At 39.4% G+C, this 19525-nt stretch overlaps 2 protein-coding genes across 3 annotated transcripts; one reads left to right on the top strand and one right to left on the bottom strand.

Moving 5' to 3' along the window:
- Nucleotides 1-6646: 6646 nt before the first annotated feature.
- Nucleotides 6647-9682, bottom strand: LOC108440844 (immunoglobulin kappa light chain-like). The gene is made up of 3 exons (XM_017719989.1): nt 9658-9682; nt 7096-7422; nt 6647-7014 (listed from the first exon to the last, which is right to left on the bottom strand). The coding sequence occupies exons 1-3, from the start codon at nt 9680-9682 to the stop codon at nt 6647-6649; spliced, it is 720 nt and encodes a 239-aa protein (XP_017575478.1).
- A 6567-nt stretch (nt 9683-16249) lies between these two features.
- Nucleotides 16250-19219, top strand: nitr9 (novel immune-type receptor 9). Of its 2 annotated transcripts, XM_037534191.1 has the most exons (5): nt 16250-16286; nt 17836-17912; nt 18003-18356; nt 18465-18821; nt 18910-19219. In XM_037534191.1, exons 2-5 carry the CDS (start codon nt 17873-17875, stop codon nt 19110-19112), a joined length of 954 nt encoding a protein of 317 aa, XP_037390088.1. In that variant the 5' UTR covers nt 16250-16286; nt 17836-17872; the 3' UTR covers nt 19113-19219. The 2 variants fall into 2 exon arrangements, with proteins under 2 accessions (XP_037390088.1, XP_017575490.1); XM_017720001.2 differs by lacking the exon at nt 16250-16286 and having other exon boundaries at nt 17620-17912.
- Nucleotides 19220-19525: the final 306 nt, after the last annotated feature.

Here is a 19525-nt window from a genome sequence, read left to right as displayed (position 1 = left end):
ATAAACTTTATTGTTTTTTGCAAATATTCACTCATTTTGAATTTGATGCCTGCAACAAAGAAGTTGGGACAGGGGCGTGTTTACCACTGTGTTACATCACCTTTCCTTTTAACAACTCAATAAGCGTTTGGGAACTGAGGACACTAATTGTTGAAGCTTTGAAGGTGGAATTCTTCAGTTCAACTTCAGTTGCTCAACAGTCCGGGGTCTCCGTTGTCATATTTTGAGCTTTATAATGCTCCACACATTTTCAATGGGAGACAGGTCTGGACTGCAGGCAGGCCAGTCTAGTACCCGCACTCTTTTACTATGAAGCCACGCTGTTGTAACACGTGCAGAATGTGGCTTGGCATTGTCTTGCTGAAATAAGCAGGGATGTCCCTGAAAGAGACGTTGCTTGGATGGCAGCATATGTTGCTCCAAAACCTGTATGTACCTTTCAGCATTAATGGTGCCTTCACAGACATGCAAGTTACCCATGCCATGGGCACTAACACACCCCCATACCATCAGAGATGCTGGCTTTTGAACTTTGCGCTGATAACAATCCGGACAGTCCTTTTCCTCTTTGGCCTGGAGGACACGACGTCCATGATTTCCAAAAACAATTTGAAATGTGGACTCGTCAGACCACAGGACACTTTTCTACTTTGCGTCAGTCCATCTCAGATGAGCTCGGGCCCAGAGAAGTCGGCGGCGTTTCTGGGTGTTGTTGATATATGGCTTTCACTTTGCATGGTAGAGTTTTAACTTGCACTTGTAGATGGAGCGACGAACTGTGTTCACTGACAGTGGTTTTCTGAAGTGTTCCTGAGCCCATGTGGTAATATCCGTTACAGAATGACGTCGGTTTTTAATGCAGTGCCACCTAAGGGATCAAAGGTCACGGGCATTCAATGTTGGTTTTCTGCCTCGCCGCTTACCTGCAGAAATTTCTCCAGATTCTCTGAATCTTTTGATGATATTTTGGGCTGTAGATGATGAAATCCCTAAATTCCTTGCAATTGCACATTGAGAAACATTGTTCTTAAACTGTTGGACTATTTGCTCACGCAGTTGTTCACAAAGTGGTGAACCTCGCCCCGTCCTTGCTTGTGAACGACTGAGCCTTTCAGGGATGCTCCCTTTATACCCAATCATGACACTCACCTGTTTCTAATTAACCTGTTCACCTGTGGAATGTTCCAAACAGGTGTTTTTTGAGCATTCCTCAACTTTCCCAGTCTTTTGTTGCCCCTGTCCCAACTTCTTTGGAACGTGTTGCAGGCATCAAATTCAAAATGAGTGAATATTTGCAAAAAACAATAAAATTTATCAGTTTGAACATTAAATATCTTGTCTTTGTAGTGTATTCAATTGAATATAAGTTGAAAAGGATTTGCAAATCATTGTATTCTGTTTTAATTTATGTTTTACACAACTTCACTGGAATTGGGGTTATAGATGGAAGACCTGGAAGCCAGCCTAGTGGAGCTTTGGCAACATCATCAATCAAAAATCTTTCTTCAACCTAGCTAGGTCAAAGATTTGTTGATGCCATCAACATGTTTTTTTCCAAAACAGTTGTGTGTGTTTGTGTTTGTCTGTGTGTGTGTGTGTGTGTGTGTGTGTGTGTGTGTGTGTGTGTGTGTGTGTGTGTGTGTGTGTGTGAGGACATGTGTGGTTGAGAGACAGTTGGCCTGGACCTGAATTGTACTGGTTATGTTGTGTGGGTGTGTATATAGGGCAACAGTCCTGAATGTACATTACAGTTATGTTAATTTGACATATGTTTATATGTGGCCAAAGCCCTTGTTTTACCCAATGTTTTACCATAATTTTATTACCAGTCAGTGAAGAGAAAACACGCAGTGGCTTCTTATAGATTGAAAAAGGAACGGAAAGCTTCTCAAGTCTAAACCTAGTGACAGTGGTCACAAACCTCTAACATCAAGGCAGCAATGGATTCTCAAATATCTAGACTTTTAGATGGTTCTCTGTGACACAGAGAACCACAGTTGCAACTTTGAAAATAAGTGATATGAAACTTCCTGTAAGTTGAACACATATATGCATAGATTATTGTTGTAGATGTAAATACATTAGTCAGCACTTTGAATATCTTATTGACATTGGAGAGTATGAGGACCCTGAAGATAATGAGGAATGGCAGGATGAGGAAACAGATGTGTCTGTTGACAAAGATGCCTGAGTTCTCCTGAGATGGCAAAAGAACTTCTAAAGATGTATCTTTGGAAAAGGGGCTCAGTTTACTCTTCCTTCTGTTGACAAGAGTGAGGATGTATTTAGACAGCAAGTAGCAAGTAAGCTGAAAAAACTGAGCTGACAACAGTTCAGTGAAACATTATGAACATATTTTATGATGCCCAGGAGGAAGAGTAGGCAGGAGGTTCCTTTCAGGAGGAGCATCATTTCGGGCACCCCTTGCAGCTCAGCCAGTTCGTGGCCATTGTACACCCATACCATCTCAATGCCACATTCAGTATATCACACACAGCAGAGCCTCCAGTCATATTCCCATAGCCACCAGACCCATACTCAGGAATCACAGCACTTTCAGTTAGTTAGGAATTTCTGCACTTTCAGTTACTCAGGAATTACAGCACTTTCAGTTACTCAGGAATTACAGCACTTTCAGTTACTCTGGAATTACAACACTTTCAGTCATGCAGGAATTATTGCGCTTTCAGTTACTCAGGAACTACAATACCTTCAGTTACTTGGGAATTATTGTTCTTTCAGTTACTCAGGAATTATTGCATTTTCTGTTACTCTGGAATTGTATCACTTTCAGTTACTCAGGAATTATGACACTTTTAAGTTACTCAAGAGTTACATTAGTTACTGAGGAATTTCAATTACTCAGGAAGTATTGAATTTTCAGTTGTACTTTCAGTTACTCAAGAATTAAAGCACTTTCAGTTACACAGAATTTCAATACTTTCAGTTATTCACGAATTACAGCACTTTCAGTTACTCAGGAATGACAACACTTTTCATTACACAGGAATTACATCACTTTTTATTAATCAGGACTTATAACACTCTCAGTTACACAGGACTTTTTATTTAATTCAGTTGATCGTGAATTATTGCATTTTCCATTAATCTGGGATTACAACATTTTAACTTATTCAGGAATTATTGCACTTTCAGTTATTCAGGAATGATAGTACACTCAGTTAATCATTCAACACTTTTTGTTACACAGGAATTCAAGCACTTACAGTTATGAGCATGATACATGGACATCTATGGCATCATGATATTTCTGTTGGCAGTGGTGTCGCAAGGTGGAAATAAAGAAATGTCCATGGCAACCCTCAGATCCGAGTATGCAAACACCCCAGCATCTGAAATTCTTCCCTGGGTGCTCACACTTGCATACACAAAATGTAGTGTGCATCAACAACAGCCATAAGTGTGATGCAAACCTTGGCTTATAATTGTAGAATTGTAGAGTGCTGAAGTGCACAGTACCTATCCTCTGTTGATAGGATAAGATGGGTGGGGTGGTGGTGTAAAGCACACCGACACTGGACTCTGGAGCTGTGGAAACATTCTATGAAGTGATGAATTTCGCTTCTCTATCTGACAATCTGATGGACGAGTCTGGGTTTGGCAAAACTATGCATAACATGATTGACTGTTAGGGGAATATTAACATTTCTTTTGGAGTGGTGGACTTTCCAAGATGGGGTGCTGCTTCTATAGTTCTACAGCAACACAAGTGACAAAATGTCCAAATTGTGTTGTTGTCTGTCCCTGGTGTCATGTGAGTCATTAGAATAGAATAGAATAGAATAGAATAGAATAGAATAGAATAGAATAGAATAGAATAGAATTGTTGCTTTCTACAAATATGACCTAGGCTCTAAGAAGATTTCTAAAACCCTGAAACTGAGTTATAACACAGTGGCCAAGGTCATACAGTGGTTTTCCAGGACAGGTCCCACTCAGAAGAGGCCTCGCCAGGGTCAACCAAAGAAATTGAGTCCACGTGTTCAGTGTCATCTCCACAGATTGGTCTCAAAAAAATAAACACATGAGTGCTGCCGGCATTGCTGCAGAGGTTGAAGAAGATGTCAGCCTGTCAGTGCTCAGACCATATGCCACACAATACATCAACTCGGTCTGCATGGCTGTCATCCCAGAAGGAAGCATCTTCTGAAGCTGATGCACAAGAAAGCCTGCAAACAGTTTGCTGAAGGCAAGCAGTCCAAGAACATGGATTACTGGAACCATGTCCTGTGGTCTGACGAGAGCAAGATAAACTTATTTGGCTCAGATGGTTTCCAGCATGTGTGGTGACGCCTTGGCAGTGGTGGACAGTAACTGCATTAAAAAGTAAATGTAATTCGTTACTGTACTTTGTAAGTAGTTTTTTTCTGTATCTGTACTTTACTTAAGTATTTCCATTCTGGGTGAATTTTTACTTTCACTCAAATATCTGACTTTTTACTCCACTACATTTTGAGAAATCTGTCGTTGCTTTTGGTTTTTGTGTGTATAAAAATGTAACATGTCAAAGCAAAAGAAGTGCAAAGCAAGAACACCAATGATGGAAGTAACCTTACCTGTAAATGGACCACAATATAGAAATATGTACACATATGCAGTCGTGACTGGCATGTTTCTTTTTTTCTGAATTCATACAAACACTTTCATTTTATGGTAAATTAGTTTGGGTTAGTTTATGTTTATGAACAGAGACCCTACAGATCAATACAGTAAAGTAAAACTCATTTGTGATCCTGAGTTTAAAGCAAGTTTTTATTCAACTTGTAACTAATTTACAAAGTAATCTTAAACTGAAACTTTGCTTGTTTGTAAAAGTGATTTCAGAGCCACTCGGTTCTCCCTGATGGAAACTGTTTACCTCCAGTGTTCTGTGCTTATGATCATTTTATTTAATTAATGACGTTCTATTAAAAGTCTGGTTTACCAAGAGAGACACTGGAGGATTTTCACCTAAAATGAGTTTATGAAGCGAGTCTTGTTATAAAAATGATAACAGGACATCAGAGCCATAATTACTCTTTTAGTACTTTTACTTTTGATACTTAAGTACATTTGAAGCCAAATACTTTTGTACTTTTACTCAAGTTGAGGTCTAGAGTAAAGACTTCTACTTGTACTGGAGGAATATTTTACCTTGGGAATCTCTACTTTAACTCCAGTACATGATTTGTGTACTTCGTCCACCTCTGCGCCTTGGTGAAGAGTACCAAAACAACTGTCTTTTGCCTACAGTCAAGCATGATGGTGGTAGCATCATGGTCTGGAGCTGCATGAGTGCTGCTGGTACAGGGGGGCTGTGGTTCACTGAGGGAAAATGAATTCCACCATGTACTATGACATTCTGAAGCAGAGCATGATCCTCTCCCTTTGGAACCTCCAACTTGATAATGACCCCAAACACACCTCCACGATGACAACTGCTTTGCTGATTTGTGTATTTCTCACACTAGAGAGATCAATTTAAAAAATGCACAAGCAGCCTGTAACTGGCTAAGATCACAGTTTTCTCAAAGTTCAGTTGTTCTTTCAGTGTCTCTTAATGTAGCACCATTTGATCCACCTTACAGATACACAAAGAATGGACACAGAAATACATCTGGAAGTATTGTATTTTATTAATAATTGTTCATTAAAGTCTATCAAAATAAAAATTAAACAATAACATTTCACGATAAATGGACCATTTAGAAATGCTTCAAAATGACTCACAATTAAATATTTTTTACATTAACCTCCACTGAGAGATCGGAACATTTTGTCTTCTCCCATAAAGCCATAGAAGGTATTTTATGACAGAAAAAAATTACTGGTTAACTGGACAAAAAACTGTACCATTAACAAAATGTTAAGCTTTAGTCAACAAACATTAGAACACATTTAAGCTCTGTAAGCTTTAAATTCAGCTTTGCTGGTATATGACCTTGGAAAACACTTCAGTGTCTTTAAACAAATGTTGCCTTCTATGACCTCTGGAAGTTGGTGGTTTATTCGTAAAACTCGATGCCACAGAGCTTGAAGCTTCATAACATGCAGCCTATGAAAAAAAAAGTTATTAATAAGGATCCCTGGATAAATAGCTGAGCATGTTCAAAAGTACATAAAACAAAACTCAATTCTTAAAGATAGTACACAGTGTCAAATGAAGAATGACTTTTGATCAGTCCTGTATTTCACTATTATAAATTATTTTTCTGTCTGAAATACACAAAGTTTAGAATTTCAAAATCAATTTCTGACTCACATGAGTATCCAAAGATTCCTCACAGGTTGAACATCCTTTAAGGAAAACAAAGAACAAGCCCAGGAATTTATAAATATGTTCTATAAAAATGAGCTTTATGTAGGAAAAAACAACCAATACTGAAAGAACTCACCCATCGCTTGACTTTGGTTTTTACACCACATAATGACAACGAAGACAATCACCAAAAATGAAATTATATTGGAGTAGATCAGAATGAGAAAGCAAGTACCGACTCTTCCAGCTGCATCTGTAATAAAAATCAGGTTATGTAATTTATTGAAAATAGCAATAATGAAGAATGTCCTTCAAAATAACTGGAAAATAAAGATTTGACCAACTATGTCTTATATGAACAAAAATGAACCAATAGCAAAATAAATTTTAGACTTTGCCTTTGATATTTAGATCAGTTCCATTGCCAAACAGTATCTGTCCACATGCAGCCACAGCACAGTAGTAAGTTCCAGCATCAGAGAGGCTGAGGTTTCTCTTGGGGAGTTTGTAGACGCAGCTCTGTGGAGGAGAATCAGTCTCAGAGCTTTTCTCACACTCATCACTCCTGTTTCCATGAGTGTAAATGATTCCTGGATGAGATTCTCCTGATCCATGTCTGAACCAGTACACACGGTGATCTCCTGAGCAGTCTGGAGTGAGAGACTCTACTGAACACTGGAGAGTAACAGAGTCTCCTGGTTGAACGGCCTCAAACACAGGCAGCTGGTGAACTGTGTGCTTTGTCAGTGATGCGTCTAAAAGAAGAGAACAGAACATGTTTAATGTATATTACACTCAGTACTGCTCACCTTAGATACAGACGGCTTTATTCTTACCTTTTACAACAAGAACAGTTCCTTCTCCAAAGGTGATATCATATATGAATATGTTAGCGCAGTAATACGTTGCTGTGTCTGATGGCTCTAAACTGGAGATGGTCAAATTAAAACTGCCAGGTCCTGCTTGTGTTTTGAAGCGGCCGCTATGATCAAAGCCATTATAAAATGTTCCAGCTTGATGCTGATATGATGTAGCGATTTGAACAGGTTTTTCTCCAGGGTTTTGTTTCATCCACACAATGGTAGTTTTCATATCTCTTGTACTGAAGCACGACAGATCAATGCTGTCTCCAACTTCAGCGATCTTCAGCTGATCCTGTTCAACTGCATAACCAGAAAACGTGGTCCCTGAAAAACAATCTAATCTTTATTTTTATAAATTCTGTACACATTGATTGAGTGGAAACATGGATTTTAATTGTCAGCATAAAAAATGTATGTGTATATATGCTGTCGGAACAAAACCTTGTATCTCTGAAATGGTAACTTTACAGGAGAGAAAGAAAAATCATACTTTACTTTTAATGTAAGTCAATGGAACCACAGTTTTTTGGATGTAATTTTGGGCTGTTTCTTTTGGTCCATTGATCATGAAATTTATACACAATGTGAAGGCCAAATTATGTCAAGAATGGAAAAATGACAAAACTGGACATACAAGGTATACATATATACATATATACATACATATATATATATATATATATATATATATATATATATATATATATATATATATATATAGAGAGAGAGAGAGAGAGAGAGAGAGAGAGAGATTTTATAGAGATTTATTTTACTTACATATTTGAGTGAAGAGAAGAATAGCAGAAAGTAGCAGAATCAAAATGTATATATTCATTTTGAAAGGATGATGCTTAACAGGTTGACCTATTTGAGGAAAAGAAACAGCAAACTATCATAATACAGCAATAATGATGATATGTAAAGAATGTTTAGCCAACATTCTCTTACTGTTACCAAACTCTTAAACAAGCTTGTAAAGGGATATTTTTTAAAAGGGTTCTATTTAGAACCACACATTCTATATAGAAGAATTTCATGCTTAAATGATTCTTTGCATGGTGACATGATCCTTCAAATTGATGGAGAATGTGTTTTTGTACTGTTACAAGCTTGACATCGTAACAGTAGAAGAAACCTATTTTTTGCAGTACACAGAAGCATTTTCAAAACATTTTAAATAGAACTACATAGAACACATTCTCCATGTGTCATTTTGTTCTATATAACACCCATAGTTTTAAGCAGAACCGTTTCCTTTACTAAAGAATCCTTGAAGAACCATTTTGTAAGAGTAGTTACAGTAAAGGGATGTTGGCTGAATATTCTTTACTGAGAGTGCAAAGAGAGGCAACGACTCAGATCCCAGCCATGGGTGCTTTTCCCACATATAGTCAGAGTCTATGACAGTTTTGAATGTTAAGCTGGCCTTAACTCACAGGATTTTGTCAGTAGCATTCTGAATGGCGGTCCATACAGCCTTGTGAACACATCAAAAATGCACCAGACCCTCCAACAATCTGTCCGGCAACATCAGTTCAAGGTAGCTGACTGTCATCGTAGAACTGTGTTTCTTAGTCCTTCTCCAGAAGATCCACAGCACTGCACAGTTTGGATTTTTTTCCTTGTCTCAATGCTCCTGATCCAGCCCATCAAGTGAGTGTCAAGCCTTCCCTGACCCAGATCAGGAGTGTCGAGGCAGGGAGTAGCCGAAATTGCTTTAGATCTTATCTGATCACTGATCCTGAAGTTTAACTCACCTCTTCTTTTACAGCTTTAAAAAACACTCAGATAGATTTTTTTAAAGAAATGTTAATGTTACTCACTCAGTTGTGTTTCCAAGAGTCTTGAATGCCTCGTCTTAGGCACGTCTCCGGTCTAGTAAATCACCAGATGGAGAATGCAAGCTCATTCAGTCCTTTATATACAGGTACATAGGGATGGTTAAGACCCCTCCGTACCATCTTGTTACGCAACTCTTACCAGAATTGGGGCAATTTGGGGTTTTCCACGAATAAGCTAAAAACGCATTTTTTTTTCTTTTTTTAGAACCACAGCCCTACATTTTATTATAGCTTTGGCTTGAGTCAATTTCCCATGTCCTTTTGCACAGTCTAGAAAAGTTTGGAGTCTCAACTGTCTTTTCTTCAATAAACATGTTAAGTTATCTGTCGGCGTTTCGTTTGTACTGCTGCTCTCTCGCTGTTTGTGGATCCTTGCCTGTAATTTGGATGAAGATAATCCTTTCATCATGCTTTCTTCATGTGTGAGACCCTCTGCATTGACACAGAACTGAACTTCTTGAACTGGATTCTTATGAACATGCATAAATTGGCCATTGAAATAAAAAATGGATTATTGGCTTCAAAGCTTTTCAAACAATCTCTATTTATGGGGAATACAGAACTTTACGCAGTCAACCATAATTTCATTAAGACTGATCCATGAATTAATGTGTTTTCTTGCTCTGAGTGGATTCCTCTTCCTCTTTTACATCCCTAATCCAATTTATTCTCTGTCAGCGGTCAGATTTCTTACCTGCAACAACAAAACAGGAGTACATGCTGTCCCATTGTCTTTATTATTTGATTTTAACGGATTAAGGTTTGATTTGCTGTGATTATGTGGATCCACTTATGTGGATAAGTTTAAAGACATTGTTTGGAATTTCTGCAACATTTATGCTCTTAGTGAACTCAGTCTGTTTTGTGAAATGGTCTATGAGTCAATGACTCTGGATTTATGTTTACAGGTTAGAGTGTCCTGTTGTGGTAGCATAGGGACATACACAACTAGGCAAGATTGTTTTAACATAAATTTACAAATAAGGAATGTTTCCCATATTTTGGGTGATGGTTGGACTAAATGTAATTTAGGCAAAGGTTCAGACAAGATTTAGCTCAGTCTGGGCAGCAGTGGCATTTTGGGGACAGTTTTTGAACGTTTCTGCAAGCCAGCCAGGAATACACACCGGCCTAATTACAGTCACGTTTATGTGACACAAAAGCTCAACCCGACCAGCTTGTCTTGCCATCACAAATTCAATTGAGGTGCACATTGTTTCTTTTGGATATAAAGCTGTACATTCCAATAATACCAGAGATTAAATAAACTAAACTAACTGTTAGTTAAACAAGTTTAATTATTTAATTAACTATAACATGCAAAAATGAAAGACCATGTTTCTGTATTTGTATGCCTTGTCTTGCTGAACCCATAATTCGAGCATGTGTAGGGTGATATATGTCATCTGTGGCTTCACTGTGCTGTGATTGTGCTGATGTGCTTTTTTATTTTTGAGAGAGGGGCATTAGTGACACTTCTGCATGTGGTGAAGTTTTCTTGGCAAAAATACACAGCAAAGCAGGTTAAAGAACCATTCTGTAGATGAGTTGTGTGAATGTGAAGAAACATTTGAAAATGTAAACAAAACTCCACATAACGTACAGGTTCCTGGAAGGACACTTAAAGTAATTACTTAATGTAGGTAAAGGTAGTTAAGGTAGACAGCTTCATGACTTTATTAATGTGAGCGTTTAAGTTTTGTCACTGCTTGCTCACAGAGATAGAGGGAGGAAAGCAAAAAGTTTATCAAAACTTTTTTTTTTTCAGGCAGGCTGCACAGGTTCAGTACGCCATGATAGCCAATAGATAGTAGGTAACATCTCTCTTAAAACAAGCAAAATACCTGCTAATATAGTGAGATAATTTCACTTAATAAAAATGTAATGTCTGCACATAAATTATATAATCTTATATTATTGTTACAACAATCTCAGAATGACAAATATTAGATATTTCCAATGAGATGAGTTCGGAAACCATAGAAAAAGTCAACTTCAGATTCATGACATGTTCTTAAACCACAGAATTGTTCACACCTTTGTTCTTATAATGATTGTTTACACAAATTGAACACAAAGGCCAAAGTTGAAAGAGAAGTGAAGAATGCTAAAATAAAAATCTGAAGAACGTGAAGTAATGGACTCTAAATATAAGAACAGCCTGAGTAGTTCTGAAGTGGAGATACAGGCTGAAGAAGTGAACAGCAAACTGACAAAAATAGAATATTTAGTAATATCAGTATTGGATATAAAATAACACATAAAAAGGTGTGTGTGATGCAATTACACGTTCAGTGAACACTGAAAAGGGCACAAAACTATTGAGGTAAAATAGAAATGATTTGATATCAAATCTGAGGCTGCTGACCACTGGATGGTTAAAGATGACTTGCCAAGAGTTGTGTGAGCTAGACTAGCGCATCAGGGCCAATATTGGAAAGACAGCACTGTCGGGTGTAGCATCAGCTAAGCATTTGGAGACAGAGCTCGGCCGCGTGTCAGTGGTTTCATGTCCTGTCACCTATCTCAGAATCAAAGGGTAACTGTAGCTATAAATTCATGAGACATATACACTTAACATGTAAACAGCAGTGTAAAACCTAATGGCAGATGATTCTTTTTGCGAATGTGTTGTCTTCTCCAACAGGTCCATGTGTTTAAAACATCTTCAACATGTCCATGTGTTTAAATAGTGTTATCAAAGTAAAAAAAAAACAAACAAACAGACCAAACGTTTCATAGTTGAAACCCCCAAAATGAAGAGGTCACTACAATGTTTTTTTTTTTTCATATTTACAGATGACCTTCTGCTGAGGCAACAACCCTCTCAGGTGGAACCTGACACCTCACCTCCATTTAACTGCCCCATGTCTGATCTCAGATGTGGTCCTGGACAACCAAGAGAGATTCGCCCAGACACTTGCTCAGATAGCCTCAAGATGAGTTGTACATTTATAGCATGGTCATGCTTGTGATGGAGATATGGGAACGGATCTGGAGAGAGTGCTTTAATGTGTAGATGAGTGCAGACTATTACAACATTATAACATTGACCAGCAATAGAATGGAATACTCTCTTGATCGGGAACTTTTGCTGTGTTGGAGAATTTTATGTATTGTGTGGCCAGCTGATTTATTCCATGGATGATGGAGGTCTGTTACATGCCCACCCAGTCTCCTAGCTCCCTCTAAATTGCCCCAGTGGCTAAAAAGCTCAAGGTCTAGAGGACCTGCGCTTGTGGTGGTACAGGGTTAGACTGTCTGGTATGACTCTGCAGTGCTGGTTCCAGACCTTTGCAAAGCTGCGTTTCCTCCTCAGGGTATGAACTGCAACATCTTGAAACAGCAGTAAATATGCAGTTGTGTGAGAAGGTCTAGGGTGCATAAATAGGCCTATTTTGGGACTAAAAACATCACAATCAGTCACCGATTGTTGGAGGGCAGGATTCCTGATTAACATAATTATTGTTAAATGAAGCATTAATATAGTGGCAGTGTTAATTTATTTTAAAAGATTGTAATGCTTTGGAAATTAATTCAAATAACTATAAAAATATTATAAATTATAAAAATATTGTAATTTGTACGTAATTTTAAGATAAAATTTCTTCTTAAGAATGGTTGGTGAATGAAGCCTGTTGTTCTTTAGGGAATTAAAACAGCTCTTCTATTGTAAGGGTTCCCAGTCCCCTGATATCCCAACACTCCTGTGCTTTACTCATAGAGTTTACCTGATTTAACTTGTTAACTAAGTAACACGCACCTCATAGGCTGGGTCAAGTGTATAGAGCAGAGAAAACCACAAAAAAGTACAGGGCAAAGGGTTGCCAGGTTCTGGAAGCTCCTCCTACCACTGTGTTATCACAGCTAATAAGCTGCCTCAAACAGATCCGTATTTCAAGCAACTACCAGTAAAAAAACATTAAAATGTATATAATTGATAAGACTAAACTCAAGAAGCAGCAGGTTCCAGCTCCTATTCCTGCTGAGGAAAAAAGGAAAAAAAAAAAGGAAATTTCTAAATGGAAACAATGTGATCTAACAAAGTGGAAAATTTGAAAAAAAAAAACATGAATTTGCAATAAAATGAACATTAACACCACCTGCTTGTTTCTACACTCGTAGTCCATTTTATCAGTTCCACTTACCGTATAGGAGCACATTATAGTCCACACTTACAGACTGTACTTTCACCCTGTTCTAAATGGTCAGGACCACCACAGAGCAGGTATTAGTGGCGTGGTGGATCTTGCTGGATACCGCAGTGACACGTACCTGGTGGTGTGGTAGCATTTGTTGTGCTTGTAAGAGTGGATCAGACACAGCAGTGCTGCTGGAGTTTCCATATAATATATACTTGCTTTGTGGTGGTTCTGTGAGGGTCCTGACCATTGAGGAGCAGGGTAACTAAATTATCAGAAAGGATTTTCGAGATGCTTGGTATGATATGGTTAAGCATTGAGCATTATGGACAGCAGATGCGAAAAAGCAGTGATGCAATAGGATGTTTTGTTAGTTTATACCTATTTCAAAGTTCCAAATATCTAAAAAGCACAAAACGTTAGGAGCAGTCAGAATCTAAACCTTTGCCAGCTCTCCTAATCTGAGAAGCTTTGTAAATACAGGCCCTACTTAATGTATTACTTCTTGCCAAGGAACTAGTGTTTGTGATTTGAACAAAACAGGAGCACACAGACAAATCTACTACTAGATTTATCAATCAGAGAATATATTTTTATCCAGCAGTCAATTTCTCTGCTTATCAAAGCATTTAAGTGTTAATCGGGGTTTGGTTAGACAATTCACTATTTTAAAGACTTGAATCTTATGCAGCCATTTACGGGTAAACTAGTGTAGACTAACCATCAACATACCCAAAACAACACAGACATAGCTACTGTTGATAAAAAGTTTACTATTAACCATATTACCTTAATGAAATCCAATAAGAAATAAAAAAGTATAGAAACTTAGTAGATGACAAGGAGAGTGAAAGGAAGAAATCCTGATGAGGAGGCCAAACTGGTTGATGAACACGAAGTGGTGTAAATGAAGGACGGCAATGTCAAGTCATGAGGGATCCTTTAGTATGTTTTTATTCCTTTAGTATATTTTAATTGTTTAACAAATACTTGTTGAAGGATATTGCATTTTCTTGCATAATAGAGCATGTATTTCATCAGTCCAGTAATATCATTGTGTAGCCATTAATTTTACATCAAAGTACAGATCATGTGTTCTGCAAATACAATTTTATCCCATATATAAGTAAATGTTGCCTCCCCTTAGCGTGCCCACCATCACCAATTCTGCCCCTCTTGTGCCACCCCATGTCTAAAATCCTGGACAATCCATCCATTCATCCATCCATCCATCCATCCATCCATCCATCCATCCATCCATCCATTATCATCCGCTTCTCCGGGGTTTGGGTCGCGGGGGCAGCATCCTAAGCAATGAGACCCAGACCTCCATTTCGGCCACTTGTGCAAGCAGCTATGTGACCTTGAGGTCACCGAACCGGACACCCCCCATCCCCTGACTGCGCCTAGAAATTCTATCCGTAAAAATTATGAATAGAATCGGTGACAAAGGGCAGCCCTGATGGAGTCCAACTCTCACTGGGAATGAGTCTGACTTACTGCCGGCCATGCAAACCAAACTCCTGCTTTGTTTGTACAGGGCCTGAATGGCTCGTAGCAAAGAGCCATGTACCCTGTACTCCTGAAGCACCTCCCACAGAATACCCCAGGGAACACAGTCGAATGCCTTCTCCAGATCCACAAAGCACATGTGGACTGGTTGGCCAAAATCCCATGAACCCTCCAGAATCCTGGAGAGGGTGAAGAGTTGGTCCAGTGTTCCACAACCAGGGCAGAACCCACACTGCTCCTCCTGAATCTGAGATTTGGCCATAAGCCTCTGGTCCCCCTGTTTAAAAAGAGACACCACCACCCCAGTCTGCCAATCCAGTGGCACCGCCCCCGATGTCCACGCAATGTTGAAAAGGTGTCAGCCAAGACAGCCCCACAACATCCAGAGCCTTGAGGAACTTGGGACGGATCTCATCCACCCACCCCTGGAGCCTTGCCACCAAGGAGCTTTTTAACTACCTTAGCGACTTCGGCCTCAGTAATGGACAAGCCTATTCCCGTGTCCAAAGACTGCCTCCTCACTGGAGAATGTGTCGGTGGGATTGAGAAGGTCCTCAAAGTATTCCTTCCACTGCCCAATGACGTCTTCAGTCAAAGTCAGCAGCACACCATCTCCACTATATACAGTGCTAGTGGCACACTGCTTTCCCCTTCTGAGTCGCCTGACGGTTTGCCAGAATCTTTTTGGAGCCGATTTAAAGTCACTTTCCAAGGCCTCACCAAACTCCTCCCACACCCGTGTTTTTGCCTTGGCGACGACTGAAGCCACAGATCGCTTGGCCTGTCGATACCTGCCAGCTGCCTCTGGTGTCCCGCAGGCCAACCATGCCCAGTAGGACTCCTTCTTCAGCTTGACGGCATCTCTCACCTGGGGTGTCCACCACCGGGTTTGAGGATTACCGCCCCGACAGGCACCAACTACCTTGCGGCCACAGCTACAGTCAGCCACTTCAACAATGGAGGAGCGGAACATGGCCCATTCTGAGTCATGTCCCTACGTTTGGGTTTTCATGGTCTGACTGGCATCTTCCCCCACCACCTGATCCAACTCACCACCAGGTGGTGATCAGTCGAAAGCTCAGCTCCTCTCTTTACCCAAGTGTCCAAAACACATGGCCGCAAGTCCGATGACACGACTACAAAGTCAATCATTGAGCTGCGGCCTAGGGTGTCCTGGTGCCATGTGCACTTATGGACATCCTTGTGTTCAAACATGGTGTTCGTGATGGACAAACTGTGGTTTGCACAGAAGTCCAAAAACTGAACACCACTCGGGTTCAGATCAGAGAGGCCATTCCTCCCAATCACACCCCTCCAGATCTCACTGTCGTTGCCCATGTGAGCGTTGAAGTCCCCCAGTAGGACAATAGAGTCTCCAGGAGGAGCACTTTCAAGCACCCTTCCCAAGGACTCTAGGAAGGCTGGCTACTCTGAACTGCTGTTCGATGCATAAGCACAGACAACAGTCAGGACCCGTTCCCCAACCCGAAGGCGTAGGGAAGCTACCCTCTCGTCCACCGGAGAAAACCCCAACATACAGGTGCCAAGTCGAGGGGCTATGAGAAAGCCCACAGCTGCCCGCCGCCTCTCACCATGGGCAACTCCAGAAAAGAATAAAGTCCAGCCCCTCTCAAGGAGATTGGACCCAGAGCCCAAGCTGTTTGTTGAGGTGAGCCTGACTATATCTAGCCGGTATCTCTCAACCTCACGCACCAACTCAGGCTCCTTCCCCGCTAGTGAGGTTCCACATTCCAGGTTCCAAAAGCCAATTTCAGCAACCGAGCATTAGAACGCCAAGGCCCACACCTTCAGACACTGCTTGATCCACAAAGCACTGAACCCCTACTACTGCCCCTGGACAGTCAACTGCAAATAAAGTGATATTTATTGTTTACAGCATCTAGTGAACAAGGTGCCCCAATCTTAGGCAGTACTAAGTTTTATCTCTGGTATTTCCTATGCCATAAACAAGAACATAGAGATGTGCTGTTTGAGTTGCTGCATTCTCTGAAACTGATGTATTTAACAGATTTCATCTACGGTAGAATTTAGCTCTTGTACATTGCAATTGTGAACATGTACACTGACCTACATGTGCTTACAGTACAAACAAGCCACCACAGAGTCCGATACATATAGCACACATTTGTGCCAAAATCAAAAAGGCAAAAACCAAAGCTTAATAATGTGACAATAATACACAACTATGCATGAGAAGAGTTGCTATCATTAGGCAGAAAACATGTGTTTAACTTTTTCACTTGGAATAGCTACATTTACAGTTATTTGTAAAAGTTTGAACATGCCTTTTTCAGCAAAAATATGTACATTTTCTCTTCAGAGAACACATTTAAAGCAGCACTATGTCAGACTTTATGCTTAGTGAAAATGACACCAATCAAATCTGAGAAACTGAATATTTTATGGAAGGAACAGATTTAGGAAATGACATTTTCAACAGAGACAAAGGTGAAAAACAAAGAGAAAAGGGGTCTAGAACAGGGTCTAGAAAAGTTTCTATTTAAACGTAAATTTTTTTTTAACCATTCTGATATTTATCATACACATCTAAAACTGAAATGCCACAGGAGCTGCCTTAGTTAAAACCATAAGCTATTCAATCAAAGCAAATTTGCTGTATCTGTGGTTTTGCTCCTCTGTAATGTGTGAAGACACAGAAAGCTTTACTGTGGTGCTGGTAGTAAATGATGTAGTGATAAAGTACAATATAAGGCCTTTTTAAGATTTGCAAAAAAAATACAGCTATAATTGGTTTGAACTCTGTACTTTTTGGATGCAAGAAAAATAGCAGGAAGAATATATTTTACATTGGGTACAACACGATTTCACACATTTACGATCACATGGTCATTGCCCTGCATCCCCCACAATGTAGTTTTTGCACATGTGTTAAAGTTAGTTGGAACTGAAGAAGGTCACATTCTGTATCCGGAGAGAGAAAAAAACCACAGCTAGCACGGTTTCACATAAGAACAGTCCAGTTTTAAAGGAAATTACTTTCGTACTTTTGTATAAGTCAGCAAAGCATATCTGCATGGTCAGGTGTTTCTGACAATTTTCTTTTTTTTCTTTTGTGATTTACAAAGTCTTTCACGGCTCAACAAAATGTTCAAGCGTCACACTGTTGCCTCACCCTCTAGTCACTTCTTTTCAGTCATTCTATTTATCCTCCACGCTTTCATCCTTTCTTGCCCCAGAGTCTTCTCAGCAAATGTGTACGAAGAGGCTGAAAAAATGTTGACCATTGGGATTTTTTTCCTTCTTTGTCCAATGAGTAAGTAACATGTGAATTTCATTGCTTTCAATAGCTATATTAGAATTTGTACATGGTAAACAAGTTGTTTTGTACTTTGTTAATTCTCAGATCTTGTTGAAATGCAAAATGGCTCACAACGAGATGGTGGTCTACTACTTGTTAAGGAGGGAGATAATATTACCATTGCTTGCCATTACCAGAGTGAAATGGCCATGCACTTCTCCTGGTACAGGCACAAATTTGGTCAGAAGCCTGAGCTCATCTCCACTATATACAAATACGATGTGAAGGCCACATTCTATGGTGAATTCTGGAACGCTCGGTTTGACATGATGAATGGGAAGGGTATAACTCATATGGTGATCACACACTTACGGCTCTCTGACTCTGGCACATATTACTGTGGAAGTGCTCATTCCAATATAGTGGAGTTTGGGGAAGGAACACAGCTGGTAGTAAGAGGTTAGTGTGATTTGATTCATCTTAATGTTATGATTGATACTTAACTCACATTGTTTTGCTGAGGAACTCATTTTTTATATAAATCATGAAATTTTGGCATTTATTTAGCTTCACAGTTGCATAGCCTGTCTGTACACCAGCAACCCACATTACAGCCAGTACACCCAGGAGACTCTGTGACTCTGGAGTGTACAGTGCTCAGTGAGAGCAGTTCAAGACAACACAGTGTGTACTGGCTCAGACATGGATCAGGAGAATCCCATCCAGGAATCATTTACACTCATGGAAACAGGAGTGATGAGTGTGAGAAAAGCTCTGAGACTGATTCTCCTACACAGAGCTGTGTCTACAAACTCCCCAAGAGAAACCTCAGCCTCTCTGATGCTGGAACTTACTACTGTGCTGTTGCCATGTGTGGAGAGATCATCTTTGGGAATGGAACAATGCTGAAAATAAACAATAATGGTAAGTTCCACCAGATTTATTCTACTAGATATTATAGATATCAAAAAGTAATAAATTGTTCAATACCCTTTCTGCAACACTCTTTCAGGTGTGGATTGCTCCGAACAGATGCACATCTTGGTTCTTCTTTCTATCATACGAACTGCAGTTCTCTTTTTCAGTGTTGGTGTGATCATCATATACCATTGTGCAGGTCAAAGAGCAAATACAATGAGATCTGATTCACTATTACTGTCTAGAGAGTCTACCAAGAAAAACACGTTGCCTTACTGTAAAAAGAGTAGCTGCTAAACTCCAGCATTGATTAAAACTAATGTAAATATCTTTTGGTCCGTGTTACTGTACTGTAACCTTTTGTATGTTTAAGTCAATGTAAAAATGTCAATGTAAAAATGTTAGTTCTGTTAAAATTTTAATAAAATTGATACAAATGACAACAGCAGCTTGCCTTCTTCTTGTTTTTAAGGAATTTTGGAAGAAGTAGAAAAGACATGAAAAAAAGAATAAATCTGGTATAGATGTGTATTGTATTTTCAAGTCTGTTCAAAATCATGTACAGCAATAAATGAATTGTAAAATTGCAGGTCTGTTTGGAAGCAACCTCAATTGTGAAAATTGATTAGATTTTAAGACATGAATGTGGCTAGGCAAAGGAACATTTGAGGACAACAAAAAAGGCAAGAATGCAATATTCTAGTTACTCT

Source organism: Pygocentrus nattereri, chromosome 2 (assembly GCF_015220715.1).
Source record: "Pygocentrus nattereri isolate fPygNat1 chromosome 2, fPygNat1.pri, whole genome shotgun sequence".
NCBI lineage: Eukaryota > Metazoa > Chordata > Actinopteri > Characiformes > Serrasalmidae > Pygocentrus > Pygocentrus nattereri.
The sequence above is the reverse complement of the archived record's forward strand: the minus strand, read 5'-3'. Positions and strand labels throughout refer to the sequence as shown.